General features: G+C 34.8%; 1 protein-coding gene across 4 annotated transcripts in view; it reads right to left on the bottom strand.

Moving 5' to 3' along the window:
* PIGN (phosphatidylinositol glycan anchor biosynthesis class N) overlaps window positions 1-16,534 on the bottom strand; it is a 95,059-nt gene that overhangs the window by 68,402 nt on the left and 10,123 nt on the right. For 3 of the 4 annotated variants that reach the window (XM_047767022.1, XM_047767020.1, XM_047767021.1), the window contains exons 3-9: window positions 15,918-16,039; window positions 13,379-13,477; window positions 11,317-11,423; window positions 7,297-7,421; window positions 4,178-4,308; window positions 3,183-3,299; window positions 470-510 (exon numbers count right to left, since the gene is read on the bottom strand). In XM_047767022.1, the coding sequence (XP_047622978.1) occupies window positions 470-510; window positions 3,183-3,299; window positions 4,178-4,308; window positions 7,297-7,421; window positions 11,317-11,423; window positions 13,379-13,477; window positions 15,918-16,039 (742 nt within the window). The remainder of the gene's footprint in view (window positions 1-469; window positions 511-3,182; window positions 3,300-4,177; window positions 4,309-7,296; window positions 7,422-11,316; window positions 11,424-13,378; window positions 13,478-15,917; window positions 16,040-16,534) is intronic. The other variant, XM_047767023.1, reaches the window with a different exon arrangement.

Raw genomic sequence — 16,534 nt, 5'->3', positions numbered from 1 at the left:
CCCATTACATTTGTAAAAATTCTAGGTAGAATTAAAGATAAAGTGTGTGTTAATAAAAAAGAAACAGTAACTGACACGCTAACAAGAAAGAAACCCATAACGGGGTTTTGTTAGATCTGTGCTTAAAGCAACTAAACAAGGCAACCATGACAAGAAATGACAAAAATTGAAAAGGCATGCAAATTTCAATTTGCATAATAATTCTTTAATTACCCAGTGTTGTTTGGAGGGAGTCTCCTCCTTTCAGTTTTACTTGAGGCTGCTTTTCTTTTTTTTTTTATTTTGCCAAAGAAAGATTACTTGGGGCTAAAATATTCACAGTAACAGGATTTCCCTTGGTAACTGAAATATTTTAGAAAAATCCTTTACCATCATTATTACTAATACACTTTTTTTTTTCCAGATTTTTTTTGGTCTAAACTTCTTATAGGAGAAATTGAATTTAAACACGATTAAATTTAATGAATACCTGATTGACATCGTGCCTCTTCCAGTTCTCCAATTTCCATTCTGAAAGATACAATTAGACACAAGAGCTGATGTTAAGAATTAAAAAAAGAATAAATCATTTTATTATTACAAGTGGTCAATAATTAGTGGGAAAAAACGTATTGAAAAAGTCCATTTTAAGCCAAGTATGAACAAAAAGCGTTCTTAAAAAGGCAGAATTGTAAATTTTTGAAACTAGAATTTTCAAAACTATCTGAAAAGTAAATACTTGATATTTTATCTGATAATTTACTAAACCTTCAAAGTGCTCATTTGGAGATAATTGTATCAAAACATCAATAGGCTAAGGAAGGAAAGATGGAAGTAAAAGGCATAATGATAATACTGTTAGCATGATTATAAATAATTACAATCCTATTTCAGGGAATTATTAAGGCAACTGATGGTTTGTTAGTCAATCTAAGATTTTCTTATTTTGGTACAGGCAGTTACTTGCAAAACACTTTAAATTATAGCTCTGATGCCCCTACTGTCACTAATCCCAAATGTGAAAATAGTATAGGGACTATTAAAATTGCCTTATTCCCCCATCTTTCTACATTTAAATTAATAATTTCAATAAACAGTAATCAAAATAAATGATTTTGAGACCATGCCTTAATTTTAAGACTTTGTCTTTGACTTTAAGATATACTACCAGAAGGTTTCTAAGATACTATGATGATGACATTTCATTTAATAAGCTAATAAAGTTTAAAAACACAATCCTGATTCTACTAGTCAGCTACTAAATATTCACACTAATCATTTGATGACGAAAAACATCTACATTCTCTTTCACTATAACTTATGATAATTAACATTTACATGAGAAAAAAATACATTCTTTCTGTAATGATCCTTGAGGTCATGTGATTCCGAAACATTAATTCAATGTTTTAGATTTGATGATATAAAAATCAAATGCCAAAATAAAGTTCTATCTCCTAAGTATAAAGATACTATTTAACCTAGCTTCTATTTAACCTCAAACTAAGCCATTTAACACAGAACATAGGGATATAAAATGGTATGAAGCTGCTTTGGAAAACAATTTGTCAATTTGCAAAAAATTTAACATAGAGGAACATATGACTCATTTATTCTGCTCCTAGGTGCCTAACCAAGAGAAATGAAAACACATGTTCACACAAAAACTTTTATACAAATGTTCACTGCATCATTACCAAATAGCCAAAATGTGGAAACCCAAATATCCAAAAGATGATTGAATATGGCCTATACATACAATGAAATATTATTCAGTTAAAAAAACCCACTGATAACATCTATAACATAGATGAACTTTGAAGACATTATGCCAAATGGAAGAAGCCAGACATAAAAGACCAGACAGTGAGTTATTCCATTTATATGAAAAGTCTGAAACAGACAAATCTATAGAGACAGAAAGTAGATTAATGGCTGCCGGGTGATGGGGAGAGAGAGGAATAAAGAGTAACTGCTAATGGGTAAGAGGTTTTTTTTGGTTTTGGTTTTTTTTGGGGGGGAGGGCAACGAAATGTTTTGTAATTAGGTAGTCGAGATTATTGCACATTCCTGTGAATATACTAGAAAATATTATATTATTCATCTTTATTGGTTTGGTTTGGTTTTGTCTTTTCAGGGCTGCACCCATGGCATAGGGAAGTTTCTAGGCTAGGAGTCGAATCTGAGCTGCAGGTGCTGGCCTACGCCACAGCCACAGCAACGTGGGATCTGAGCAGCATCTCTGACCTACACCACAGCTCACCAGCAATGCCAGATTCTTAACCCACTGAGCGGGGCCAAGGATAGAACCTGCATCCTCACGGTTACTAGTTGGGTTCGTTACTGCTGAGCCACAATGGGAACTCCCAATTATACATTTTAAAACATGAATTTTATGGTATGAGAATTATATCTCAATAAAAAATAAATTCAAAAAAAGAAAGAGTATAAGAAAATTTTATTATATAAGCCAAAAAGTCTTCTATGGTAGAAATACCTACCACAGCTATGAATACAAATCCCTGGAGAAGGTTTTAAAAAGAAAATTTCTAGGCCTCACCCAGACTCATAGAATCAAAATATCTAGTGACAAGGTCTGGAAATCTGTAATTATTTTTTATCTGTACATTTAACAAGTGCTTTTGGATAAATCTGACACAACTAATCCAGAGAAAGGCATTTGAGAGGAATTTATTTTTGTCCAATTAGTAAGAACTATGGAACTCTAAAAACCCCTTACATTAGAAACTAGCTAGAGCTCCAGGAAAAAGGACTTCTTTTTCGTCATGGATTGAGAAGCAAGAGAAGCTTGGACGATAGAGAGAACCTTCAAAAGTACTAGAGATAGGGCAAAACCTGTCTGGTTTTGAAATACCAATTGTGACATATGTGTGATTTACCTGATTGTAGCCTTTGCAGTTAAGGTCTGAATCAAGGGTTTAATCTAAGTCCTAGAATAAGAAAGCTTGTGAAGAAAAAAATAGTAAAACTTATACTTGAACTTTAATAAGGCAAATAACTAAACTGTGTATTTCAAGCTGAATACTATAAATCAAATAATATGAACTATACAAAAGTAATACATAGAAATGGTAATGACACATACATCAAAATGAAAACTTGAAAAGTAATTTTTCAAATTAAACTTTGACTTTATTTTAAAATGTCACATTCATTAAAATAATAAAGATAAATGTTCATACCTTCCAAATATGTGTCATCAAATTTCTGAGCTGACACTCTTTGAGGATACTTGATTCCAGCTCCCCAAGTGACAAAAGGAGTATTAGTCTCTGAAGGATGACCAGCCCCATGGGAACCTACAAGAAGACACAAAAAGCAATAAGACAAGGACATAAGAACTAACTTATACCTAAATATTTTTTAATACTTAGTTTTAAAGAGTTGATCCAAGTATAGCTAATTCTAGTGACCACACTCCTAAATGTTTGCATCTCCATGTAACAATTAGTTTTAAAATGCTCCCAAAGCAAGTCAGAGCACCAACAAACAGCTAAAACCAGAAAGCAAAACATCGGTTAATTGGCTCTGGGTGAAAGAAGAACTGGAGGAGATGCTACCAGAGTAGCACCAAAGGCAGAAAGAACTGGGAAGGCTCCTTAGTCTAAGGCAATTATCCCAAACCAGGTTTGCTCTCAAGGGGATGGCAAAGTTGCTTTATGCTTTTCTTCCAGGCCACTCTGTAGCCAAAAGCCCTTTATAAAGTGGAAACAGCTCACAAGAATTCTACATTATGATTTGGGAACCCAAATCTCAGCTTTGCCTTATTTCGTTCTCTACGCACATACTGTGTTTGCCTTGGAAACCTAACAGGGAAGACAGGTTCATCAAGGGTAGAGGTTCAGTAGTCCTAGGCTCTCAGTAATACCACCTCAAACACACCCCCTTTGCCATCACATACAGTTAATTCTAGGTAGATAAATAAGTATTTTTCATTTTCTTCTTCACACTTTTCTTTAATTTCTCATTTTAAATGAGAATATATTCCTTTTTGTAGTTAGAAGCAATAATATGTAAGATCAGTCTTTTTTACACTACCGTTTTAAGCATACTATTATGTGCTAGACACTTTGCATATACTAAGACATTTAATCCTCTTCCACATTATAAGATATCTGCAAGCAACATTTACCACTACTATAGTCATAAAGTATATATCACTTAGAGACAGACTAACCCCAGTCTGTCATTCCATGATCAGAGGTAAAGATAAATGCTGTTTTCTCATCATTTCCATAAAAATCTTTAAGAGTAGATTCAATTTCTTTCAATCCATCATCAACTATTTTAATATTATCCAAATAATCCCTGTTTAAAGAGAGAAGAGAAAGCTAAATTACATTAATTACATTGATTTGGAAAAATCAAATTTATTCAACATGAACTTATTACATTCAAAGTCAATAACTCCTGGAATAGTTTTAGATGTCATCTTTAATATTTTAAAATCAGAGTGCCTTATATTGCTAAAATTTTTTTTCTCATTTTAAAGAAGTAAAAAAATTTGAAACTGTTTTCAGAAATAGTTCTTAAAAAGGTATTGATTAGCATATCAATTTTAATGCATGCCTTTTAAGTCTCAAATGCAGTAATGATGACTTTCAAGTTCATGCCTCTCATAATGTAAAACTATATTGTCCTTGTCATAATAGGTAAGTATCACTATTTCAAGTATATATTTCCATCTCTTAGAATGTTTGTGATATAAAACACTGTAATACAATACAATGTTTTTAACAAACTATACTTAAGCATTCCATACAGTTGAACAAGGATGGTTTGTTATGAATTCTATCACTTATAACCATGCATTATGTTAAAGAAGGGAAACATGAGGTATTCACTACTGGCAGCTAACCAATAGCCTGTACAGTTAGTTAGACCAACCGAAAGCAAATTCAAAATGAAGAATAAAAGTACAACATGGAACAAACAATCCAAAAATTTATATGGAACCACAAGAGACCCAGAATTGCCAAAGCAATCCTGAGGAACAAAAACCAATTAGGGGGCATAACTCTCCCAGACTTCAGGCGATATTACAAAGCCACATTAATCAAGACAGTGTGTCTTACAGACATACAGACCAATGGAACAGAATAGAGAACCCAGAAATAAACCCAGACACCTATGGTCAATTAATCTTCGACAAAGGAGGTAAGAATATAAAATGGGAAAAAGACAGTCTTTTCAGTAAGTATTTCTGGGAAAACTGGACAGCCACATGTAAATCAAAGAAACTGGAAAACACCCTCACACCATGCACAAAAATAAACTCAAAATGGCTTAAAGACTTAAATGTAAAACAAGACACCATCAAACTCCTAGAAGAGAACATAGGCAAAACACTCTCTGATATCAACTTCATGAATATTTTCTCAGGTCAGTCTCCCACAGCAACAGAAATAAAAGCAAGAATAAACCAATGGGACCTAATTAAACAGATAGGCTTTTGCATAGCAAAGGAAACCATAAAAAAAACCCAAAAAGACAACCTACGGAATGGGAGAAAATAGTTTCAAATGATGCAACTGACAAGGGCTTAATCTCTAAAATATACAAACAACTTATACAACTCAACAGCAAAAAAGCCAGTAACCCAATGGAAAAATGGGAAAAGACCTGAACAGACAGTTCTCCAAAGAATATATACAGATGGCTAACAAGCGCATGAAAAAATGCTCAATGTCACTGATTATTAGAGAAATGCAAAGCAAAAGTACTATGAGGTAAACACCTCACACCTGTCAGAATGGCCTTCACTAATGAGTCAACAAATAACAAATGCTGGAGAGGGTGTGGAGAAAAGGGAACCCTCCTACAGTGTTGGTGGGAATGTCAATTGGTACAACCACTATGGAAAATGGTATGGAGGCACCCTAGAAAACTATACATAGAATTACCATATGACTCAGCAATCCCACTCTTGGGCATACAGCCAGACAAAACTTTCCTTGAAAAAAGACACATGCACCTTGCATGTTCATTGCAGCACTATTCACAATAGCCAAGACATGGGAAACAACCTAAATATCCATTGACAGATGACTGGATTAAGAAGATGTGGTATGGAATGGAATGCTGCTCAGCCATAAAAAAGAACAAAATAATGCCACTTGTAGCCACATGGATGGAACTAGAGACTCTCATACTAAATGAAGTAAGTCAGAAAGAGAAAGACAAATACCATATGAAATCACTTATATCTGGAATCTAATATATATGGCACAAATGAAGCTTTCCACAGAAAAGAACATCAGGTACATGGAGAACAGACTTGTGGTTGCCAAGGAAGAAGGGGAAGGAGTGCGATGGACTGGGAATTTGGGGGTAATAGATGCAAACTATTGCCTTTGGAATGGATAAGCAATCAGAGCCTGCTGTATAGCAATGGGAACTTTACCTAGTCACTTATGATGGAGCATGATAATGTGAGAATAAGGAATGCATACACGTATGTGTGACTGGGTCACCTTGCTGTACAGTACAAGTAAACCAGCTATAATGGAAAAAATAAAAATTATTAAAAAAAAGTACAAGATGAATTCTTCCTTTTCTTATGGTATGCAAAAGTGAGAAAAACAGCCACTGTTTTATATAAGAAGTGTTACTGAAACACAAAACTTTATACTATAATATGCTATATAGTTAGATACAATACTGATTAAACGTAACATAAGAAATAGTTAATTATGTCTTTTTGTGATATATATTAACACCATAAAAATGCTTTTTATTTCAAAATTTACTAAAATACCTCTAAAATATAATTTTTTTTCTCTCTGCCCTGATAAATGAAGGATATATTTTCTTTACATTAATATATAGTCTAGGGAGTTCCTATCGTGATGCAGTGGAAACGAATCCGACTAGGACCCATGAGATTTCGGGTTCAACTCCTGGCCTTGCTCAGTGGGTTAAGGATCCGGTGTTGCCATGAGCTATGGTGTAGGTAGCAGAGGCGGCTTGTATCCAGCGTTGCTGTGGCTGTGGTGTAGGCCTGCGGCAGCAGCTCCAATTAGACCCCTAGCCTGGGAACCTCCATATGCCACAGGTGCAGCCCTAAAAGGACAAAGGATTAAAAAAAATAATAATAAATAAAGTCTCGTCACAGCACCTGTGTTTTAGCCACTGTATCATACTTCATTTTATATTAATGAGAACTTATTCTACTTCAGAATTGTTTAAAAAAGTTCTGTTGTGATAATACAAAGAAAACATTATAATACTTTAAAAGCTCAAAGAGAACAGGTGTTTCCTTCAAAACCATGGAATTAAACACAGTATTAAAATTACCTTGATGATGGTCGGTGAGCATGTCCATTTGTATCTATTCCTAATAAATGTAAGAAAAAAACTATTTTGTCTTCATTTAGTTTAGAAAACAAAGATTGATTGTTTCTGGCACCACGAAAGAGTTCCTATACGCAAAAAATCAGTTTAAAAAATTTAGTTCTTTTATTTTATTTAAAAAGTAATTCTGATGAAAACATTTAATGAAATTTATTCTTAACTATAAAATTAAAGTATCTTAGTTTGTTTAAATTTGTCCTCAGGACCTACAAACGCAAAGTACTTAGTTCAGACATCTTATGTTCAAATAACAAGTCAGCTATTTGCTATGTTATAATTAGGCAAAAGAAAGGTTACAGAAAAGGAATCTTGATTTCATGAAGCTCTCATAATACTGAATCAAATCCAGTAGACTAAGTAACTATTTTGACAAGAGCCAAAAATAAAACAGTACTAGTGGAAACAGTTTAGGAATTCTTTAACAATTTAAAATGTTTTAATACTTCTTATCTTATGTGTTACCACTCTGGTACAACCATATTCTCTCACTTGGAACATAGCAAATAGCCTTCTATTTCCTTTGTCCCAAAGCTAGAATCCTTATGATAAATAAAGTCCACTTAATGAAATATGGTTCAAAAGTATTATTTCATAAGGATAAACTGAATTCATAAAGCCCTCCAGGAAAAGGACACATCCTATACTTATATACACATGAATATGTAAACAAGTACCTATGGAGAGTACCTTTAAATTATTTTATTTATTTATTTTTTTAGGACTATGCCTGTGGTTCCTAGGCTAGAGATGGAATCAGAGCTGCAGCTGCCAGCCTACACCACAGCCACAGCAAAGTGGGATCCAAGCCACATTTGCAGCCTATGCTGCAGCTTGCTGCAACATGGGATCCTTAGCCTACCGAGTGGGGCCAGGTAGCAAATCTGCATCCTCATGGATACTAGTCAGATTCTTAACCCGCTGAGCCACAACAAGAACTCCCTTAAATTATTTTTAATAAGTCAACAGGCTGCCAAAATATATAATTATTATTCACATACATGTCTTTAACTATAGAAGACGTAAGTTTTAGTAACAATAGGTCTTTAACTTTCCAACAAAAGCCTGAAGTGTTTTTTCAATTATTTCTTCATTATTACAAACATCAAAAAAAAAAAAATGCTACCCTCAGAGAAACCATCTATTCATGAACAGAAATAAATTTAAAAAACATAAACATAAGGCTACCATTGAGGAGGACTTTCCTATACATTCTACCTAGACCCTTTCATATATATTCTGCTTAGCTTCTAAAAAATTTTAAATCTAGATGGAAATGGCAAGTTCTTCAAGAGAAAGGAATTATTTTCTAAAGCTGACAAAAAACAAACAGCAGTTGAACTTGAGTTAAACTTATAATTTGTTCCATGACTGATAAAAAATATTCAGCTTTGTAAAAAGTGCTGTTCATTCATATATGGACACAAGATCTGGAAGCCATGAAATATTAACCTTGCTGACAGAACTCAGCCTGTTAGATTCCCATTTGCCTTTTAAAAAGTTGGTCTTTAAGAGGTGAAATGTACTCCTAGATCCTCCCCCCAGGCCAAAAAACTTATGTACAGTTATGGCCACCAGCTCCCACTTTTTCTCAGCTCAAAGGCACTTATTCATTTCTGTACTCAACAAATATTTATTAAGTGTCATGGGAGACTGCCAGATGACCATCCTGGCATGCATTCTCCCTTTCTCTGAGTATAACCTCTGATTTTATTGGACATGTCAATGTTCTAAACTTAAAACCTACGTATTTCCCATCCTCTCTCACAGCTACATGTACCTTTTTGGTTATGGCCAATGAAACACAAGTTAAACATTTTAGTCAAAAGTCTATATGGACCTAAAGTTTTTGAAGGAAATACAATTCAGTGGAAGAAAAGATCCTTTTTGATTCCTTGTACAGTTAGCCTAAAATACTGAAATAATGGCTGGAACTCCAGCATCTCTTGGATCATAAGACAACTCTGAAGATAAAACTCATAGTCTGAGGATAGAAGTTAAGGAGAGTAGGTTTTAATGACACTGTAGAACTATGGCAATCATGGACTGCATCAATCCTGGACTGCCTAATTCTGGCATAATCTTTACTGAGACAGACGTAAACTTTTTCAAGCCATGTATTTTTTTTACAGAGGTGAACTAATCTAATTTAATACATGTATTTATGTACCATATAACTCCATGATGGGAATTTAGATTTAACAATGCGAGAAAGACAGTATCTCTGCCATCAAGATGTATGTAAGATTAAGATTGTTGCCAATGTATCAACAATTACAGCATAGCATAATAAAGTACTAAGATAAGGACATCAAGAGAATATAGAAAAAGGTTATTAATAAGTCAAACTGGAAGTGGGATAAAGCAAAGTCAGGTAGGACCTAAGAGAGGGGATGGTTATGTATATTTTACCCATTTTTAAAAAGTGAGTAGAAATAGGCATATATTTGTAAACTGCATGGCTGGAATTAAGCATGAGCCTCTGGGCAGGGCACACAGTCCAGGTAAGACCCCTGACTCCCTCTCTAGCCTTATCTCTAGTCAGTGTACCTGCCATGCTAACCTCCCCTTTTCAGTTCCCACATTGGCTCTGCATTTGGGGCCTAAGTTTACATAATGCTGTTGGCCTATGCAATCCAGATCCACCCATTTCTTTGTCTCCTACATTTCTTCAGAGATTTTTCTCAAAACACTCTCAGGTAAGCCTCCCTTTAATTATTCAGTTTAGATCAGAATTTTCTAGAGATATATTCTTAGTCCCTGTATTTTTCCTTCATACCATTACCACTGTTGATGATTTCATATTTTTGTTGTTAATTAATGTACATATCTCTATCTTATAAAATTGTAGGCAAATCTTTTTTTTCTGGTGATTATAATATACCAATACTAGCAGTGTTGAAATAAAGAAAGGAAAAAAAGGCATAAAATCAGGCCAGCCACTAGCTATATCTGCCTGTCCGCAAGGAATCAAATCTATGATTTTGGAGCATTTTTAGCTATGTTTATGAAATTAGAAGCCAAGGTGCTAACATGTCAATTATATTAAGAAGTGGTACTTAGCAAAGTAACTTGCTAACTATTTTATTTAAAAAGTTTTATTTAACTTGAAGGTTTTCCCTTTTGACAAATTATGTGTTAAGTGAAAAAAAGAAAATTTCACAGGGAAAGATTCTGACACAAGAAATAGGCTTTATCAAATAATATATTGAGTACTTAATTTCTACTAATAGAAAGAAATATGTAGACACATACTATTTACACACTAACAAAAATGTCTATATTGGAGTTCCTGTCGTGGCTCAATGGAAATGAATCTGCTAGCATCCATGAGGACGCATGTTTGATTCCTTGCCTCACTCAGTGGGTTAAGGATCCGGCATTGCTAGGAGCTGTGGTGTAGGTTGCAGACGCAGCTTGGATCTGGCACAGCTGTGGCTGTGGCTGTGGCACAGGCCAGTGGCTATAGCTCCAACTTGACTCCTAGCCTGGGAAACTCCATATGCTATGGGTGTGGTCCTTGAAAAAAAAGGTCTATATTACGTTATAATAAATGCATTAGATTTGAAAGCATTTTTCAAAAGACTTTCCCACAAATCACATAGTCCTACTACTTGTAAGAGATTGGTTCTGTGGTCAACAAAGGATCAAGAAGGTTTCCCTACGATGACTGAGTGAATTAGGAATGAAATGCAGGTTTCCTGAGTTTAATGAAGGGCTCAATTTACCATCAGAAACACAGAAATTAAAAGGGTTAACTTTGAAAAAAATTTTTAAACCTCTATTAATTGCTTATTGTAGAATGTGTAATTTCTTAGAATCTAGTCTTTTAAAAATAGTATGCTACATAAAGAACTTCAAGCTCATACAAGTAGAAAAAACTAAGAAGTATTTATTAACAAATCAGTTTCTAGTACATTAGGTACAAATATGTGTCCTGTAGATTAGCCACTCAATAGCACATACCTTAACATTATCAAAAACCCAGGTATCCAGTTTTGTTACATCCTGGGCACCAAAATCTTCACTGCTGGCATCATAACTACATGGAAAAACATTATTTCTTTTAGCCCCTAAAAAGGAAATTGGGGGGAAAGTGTTAATAATCTTTTAAACTGCCATAAAATATGAAACAACCATCTAAATATTTTTGTGAGCAACCAGAATTTTTCACAAAGCAGTCTATATTACAATGGGAAAGAGAAAAATAGGAGGAATGATTAATATTTATTTCATGTATCATGCTTTAATATATGCTGTTGCTTTTTGTTCTCCCAATAACATATTTTAATTTTACAGATAAACCACAAGTGAGTTAATTAACCTACCAAAGTCACAGTGCTAATTAATACACAATAACACAAAAGTAAACACCAAAGTTTGTCTCCCTATAGGGATTAAACGATTCAAAGAATTTGTGCATCTTAGTTAGTATGGTACAATCTAAAATAGATTAAATCATTTATTTTATAAAATCCCTTAACCAAGAAGAAAATTCAAATACTTCAATAAACATTTCCTCATAATATGTACATTCTTCTTAATATAAGGGAATAAATATTGCTTATTGCCAAATAGTCTGAAAGGGTCAACAAATATATTAATCTTATACATCAGTAAGATTTTATTAGCAATCTAATTAAATTGGTGAATTTCTGAGTTAGACAGGCTCTTATAGGTCATAAGGAAGAAATATAACAAAATAATGACAATTTCATAGTATCAGCTCATCTCTAACGATACTATTCTACTGCTCAGCCATTGTACTTCTCACATCCTAAGTAAAGATCTGGGTGGGTCTGTAGGTTATCATAAGAAATGGAACATTCCTATTGGATTATCTCCATTTCAGACACTGGACCTGTCCTATCAACTGTAGCCAGAACCAAGAAGGTAAGTTTGTTAAGCCATGGCAATTTAATCTATCCTTACCACCACCAGTCTCCCAAAAAGCTCAACTGCTTTTCAAAGAAAGGAGTGTACAAATTGCAAGTAGTATGAGTTTTTTGACCTGCTCTACATAATAATGTTCTGTGAATATGATACAGAAAATTCTGAATATCTATTTGCTTTTGAGATATATAATAATCTTCAATAATTCCAATTATTATCATTATACCCATAGCTAAGTTTAACAATACAAAACCTTTTTATTAGGTGAAATGACCACAATGGTCTCATTAAAAAGCATTTAATTACACAAAATTCAAATGGAATCTAACTGATTTTGGAAATAATATAAATGAATTTTCTAATTCTAAGCATGTTCTAATACTGGAGCATCCCTGTGGCTCAGTGGGTAAAGGATCTGGCACTGGCACTGCTGTGGTTCTGGTCACTGCTATGGCGAAGGTTTAATCCCTGGCCCAAGAACTTTTGCATGCCATGAGCATGGCCAAAAATATTTAAAAAAAGAAAAAAAAGAAATATTCTAATACTTGCAGATTCACACACAGAAACAAGTATAAAAAATTCAAATGGCATGATCTTGAATATATGAAAATAGAAGTTATAATTTTTAATATTTAAAACTTCATGTGACTATCTAACTTCTTAATAATCATCTATCAAAGGGAAATCAACCAGACATCAACATCATCATCATAATGAGGAGTTATCATCATTACAATAAGCATTTTGCTAAATGTTTCACATGAATTATACTTAATACCAAAAACACACCTAGGAGATAGAAATCATTATCTTATTTTACAAAAAAGAAAACTCAAATTCAGAGATGTTATCTAACTTGCTCAAGATTAAAAAGCTGTTAGATGTTCATGCCACAGACCATTTCATCACATCCAAGGTACTAAAAACTGTATAACGTGCTAACATTTCCAGTACAACTAAGAAGGGAAAAAAAATCACACTGACACATCTATCCACTTTAATACACATTCTTATTTCAGAGTTGTTAAATATGTAAAAACATGTGTCTCAAAATCAATAAATTAGAGTATATATTTTAAATTACCATGTTGATTACCTATTTAGTATCGGAAAAATTACAATCCGTGACTCCTACCTTTGGAAAACATAACCAAGAGATCTGGACTTCCCCAGCTCCATGAGTAATTGGTTTCATTAAAAAGGAAATCAAATTCTACAGGATTTTCCTTCCATCCTTCAGGTAGTTGAGAAAAGAAGCAAACAATAACAAAAGTAATAAATAATGGTGAAGTTTTAGCATAGATCCTAAAGAAGTATCCTTCAAATAACAATGAGGATTAACTGCAGAACAAGCATAAAACTAAGAATAGATTTTTGACATATATAATACAAGTTTTTTTTAAAAAAAGCTTAAAATAGATAATTATTACTAAAACATAGAATCTCTTTTGAACTTTGGAGAGTTAACATCTAGGAAAGCCATGGAGCCATCCAATTATATTTCTTCCCTAGCACAGGATGATAAAATACTAAAGCTTAATTCTTGAATCAATCCCAGTGTATGTTTATGTGAATTAGGCATGCTAAAATATTTGTCAAAAGTATCTCAAAACAGGAGTTCTCTTGTGGCGCAATGGGTTAAGGATCCAGCATTGTCACTGCAGTGGCTTGGGTCACTGCTGTGGCATGGCTTTGATCCCTGGCTTAGGAACTTCTACATGTTGTGGGCATGGCCTAAAAAAAAGATCTCAAGATTCAAAAAGCACTACTTAGGACTTCCTGTTGTAGCTCAGCGGGTTAAGAACCCAGCTAATATCCATGAGGACGTGGGTTCAATCCCTGGCCTTGCTCAGTAGGTTAAGGATCTGGAGTCGCCACAAGCTGTGGCATAGGCCGGCAGCTGCAGCTCCAATTCAACCCAGAGCCCGGGATCTTCCATATGTCATGGGAGCAGCCCTAAAAAAAAAAAAAAAAAAAAAAAAAAAATCCACTCTTGGGTATATATATGGACAGAACTTTCCTTGAAAAAGATACATGTGCCCCTATGTTCATTGCAGCACTATTCACAATAGCTAAGACATGCACAATAGCCAGGACATGGAAACAACCATTCACAACAATTATTCACAACAGCCAAGACTGTTGCCCAAGGCAACAGAAATAAAAACAAAAATAAACCAATGGGACCTAATCAAACTGACAAGTTTTGCACAGCAAAAGAAACTATATATTAAAAAAAAAAAAACCAAAAAGACAACCTGCAGAATGGAAGAAAATAGTTTTAAATGATGCAACTGACAAGGGCTTAATCTCTAAAATATACAAACAATTTACACAACTCAACAGCAAAAAAGCCAGTAACCCAATGGAAAAATGGGAAAATACCTGAATAGACAGTTCTCCAAAGAATATATGCAGATGGCCAACAAGCACATGAAAAAATGCTCAACATCACTGATTATTAGAGAAACGTAAATTAAAACTACTCTGAGGGGAGTTCCCATCGTGACACAGTGGTTAATGAATCCGACTAGGAACCAGGAAGTTTCGGGTTCAATCCCTGGCCTTTCTCAGTGGGTTAAGGATCTGGTGTTGCCGTGAGCTGTGGTGTAGGTTGCAGACACGGCTCGGAACCCGTGTTGCTGTGGCCCTGGTGTAGGCCGGCGGCTACAGCTCCAATTGGACCCCTAGCCTGGGAACCTCCATATGCTGTGGGAGCAGCCCTAGAAAAGGCAAAAAGACCAAAAAAAAAAAAAACTACTCTGAGGTACCATCTCACACCAGTCAGAATGGCCATCATTAATAAGTCCACAAATAGCAAATGCTGGAGATGGTGTAGAGAAAAGGGAACCCTCCTGTACTGTTGATGGGAATATAAATTGGTACAACCACTATGGAAAACAGTATGGAGGTGCCTCAGAAAACTAAATATAGAACTACCATATGATCCATCAATTCCACTCTTGGGCATATATCCAGACAAAACTTTCCTTGAAAAAGACACATGCACCCATATGTTCACTGCAGCACTATTCACAATAGCCAAGACATGGAAACAGCCTAAATGTCCATCAACAGATGAATGGATTAAGAAGATGTGGTATGTATACACAATGGAATACTACTCAGCCATAAAGGAGAACAAAATAATGCCACTTGTAGCCACATGGATGGAACTAGAGACTCTCATACTAAGTAAGTTAGAAAGAGAAATACAAATACCATATGATATCACTTATATCTGGAATCTAATGCATGGCACGAATGAACCTTTCCACAGAAAAGAAACTCGTAGACTTAGAGAATAGATTTGTGGTTGCCAAGGGATGGGCGGGAGTGGGACGGACTGGAAGTATGGGGTTAATAGATGCAAACTACTGCATTTGGAGTGGATAATCAATGAGATCCTGCTGTATAGCAAAGGGAACTATATCTAGTCATTTATGATGGAACATGATGGAGGATAATGTGAGAAAAAGAATGTATATATAATATATATATATATATGTGTGACCGGGTTACTTTGCAGTACAGTAGAAACTGACAGGACACTATAAACCAACTATAATGGAAAAAATAAAAATCATTTAACAAATAAAAAAGCAAAAAAAAGAATTAGCACTATTTATGCAATAAATTTTTCCCGTGATAAAAATCATCTAAATAGGAAATACCTTTGGCAACTGCACTGACATCTTCATAAAACCCTGCTATCAGGGCTACATGGCCTGGCCGGGATTCAGTTGGCACACGTGTGTGAGATATCCCCCAGCTGCCTTTATGCATTATGATATCCCTAAAAGGTATTACAGAGGAATAGTTAACATAGTCTATGATCAAATGCTCTGTTAAGGCTTTAAAAAATAAGATTATTACAGATGGAATCTAGTCAAAAGTGTGAGCCAAAATTTAAGACGGAAAGAAATCTTTCTGATTCCAGCTGAGCCCAGTCCCAGCTAGGCCCAGTTCTAGCCCTCCCATCAGCTATATTCAGTAGCATCAGAGAGCCCAGCTGAGACAAAGAACCACCCAACCACTGCACAGAATCTTAAGAAAAAATACACTATTATTGTTTTATTCACAAAGTATCGAAATGGTTTGTTATATAAGAAATAACTGGGAGTTTCCACCGTGGAGCAGTGGAAACAAATCTGACCAGGAATGATGAGGTTGCGGGTTCAATCCCTGGCCTTGCTCAGTGGGTGAAGGATCTGGCACTGCCATGAGCTGTGGTGTAGGTCGCAGACATGGCTCGGCTCTGGCGTTGCTGTGGCTCTGGTGTAGGCAGGCG

This window comes from Phacochoerus africanus, chromosome 2 (assembly GCF_016906955.1).
Source record: "Phacochoerus africanus isolate WHEZ1 chromosome 2, ROS_Pafr_v1, whole genome shotgun sequence".
NCBI classification, from domain to species: domain Eukaryota; kingdom Metazoa; phylum Chordata; class Mammalia; order Artiodactyla; family Suidae; genus Phacochoerus; species Phacochoerus africanus.
The sequence above is the reverse complement of the archived record's forward strand: the minus strand, read 5'-3'. Positions and strand labels throughout refer to the sequence as shown.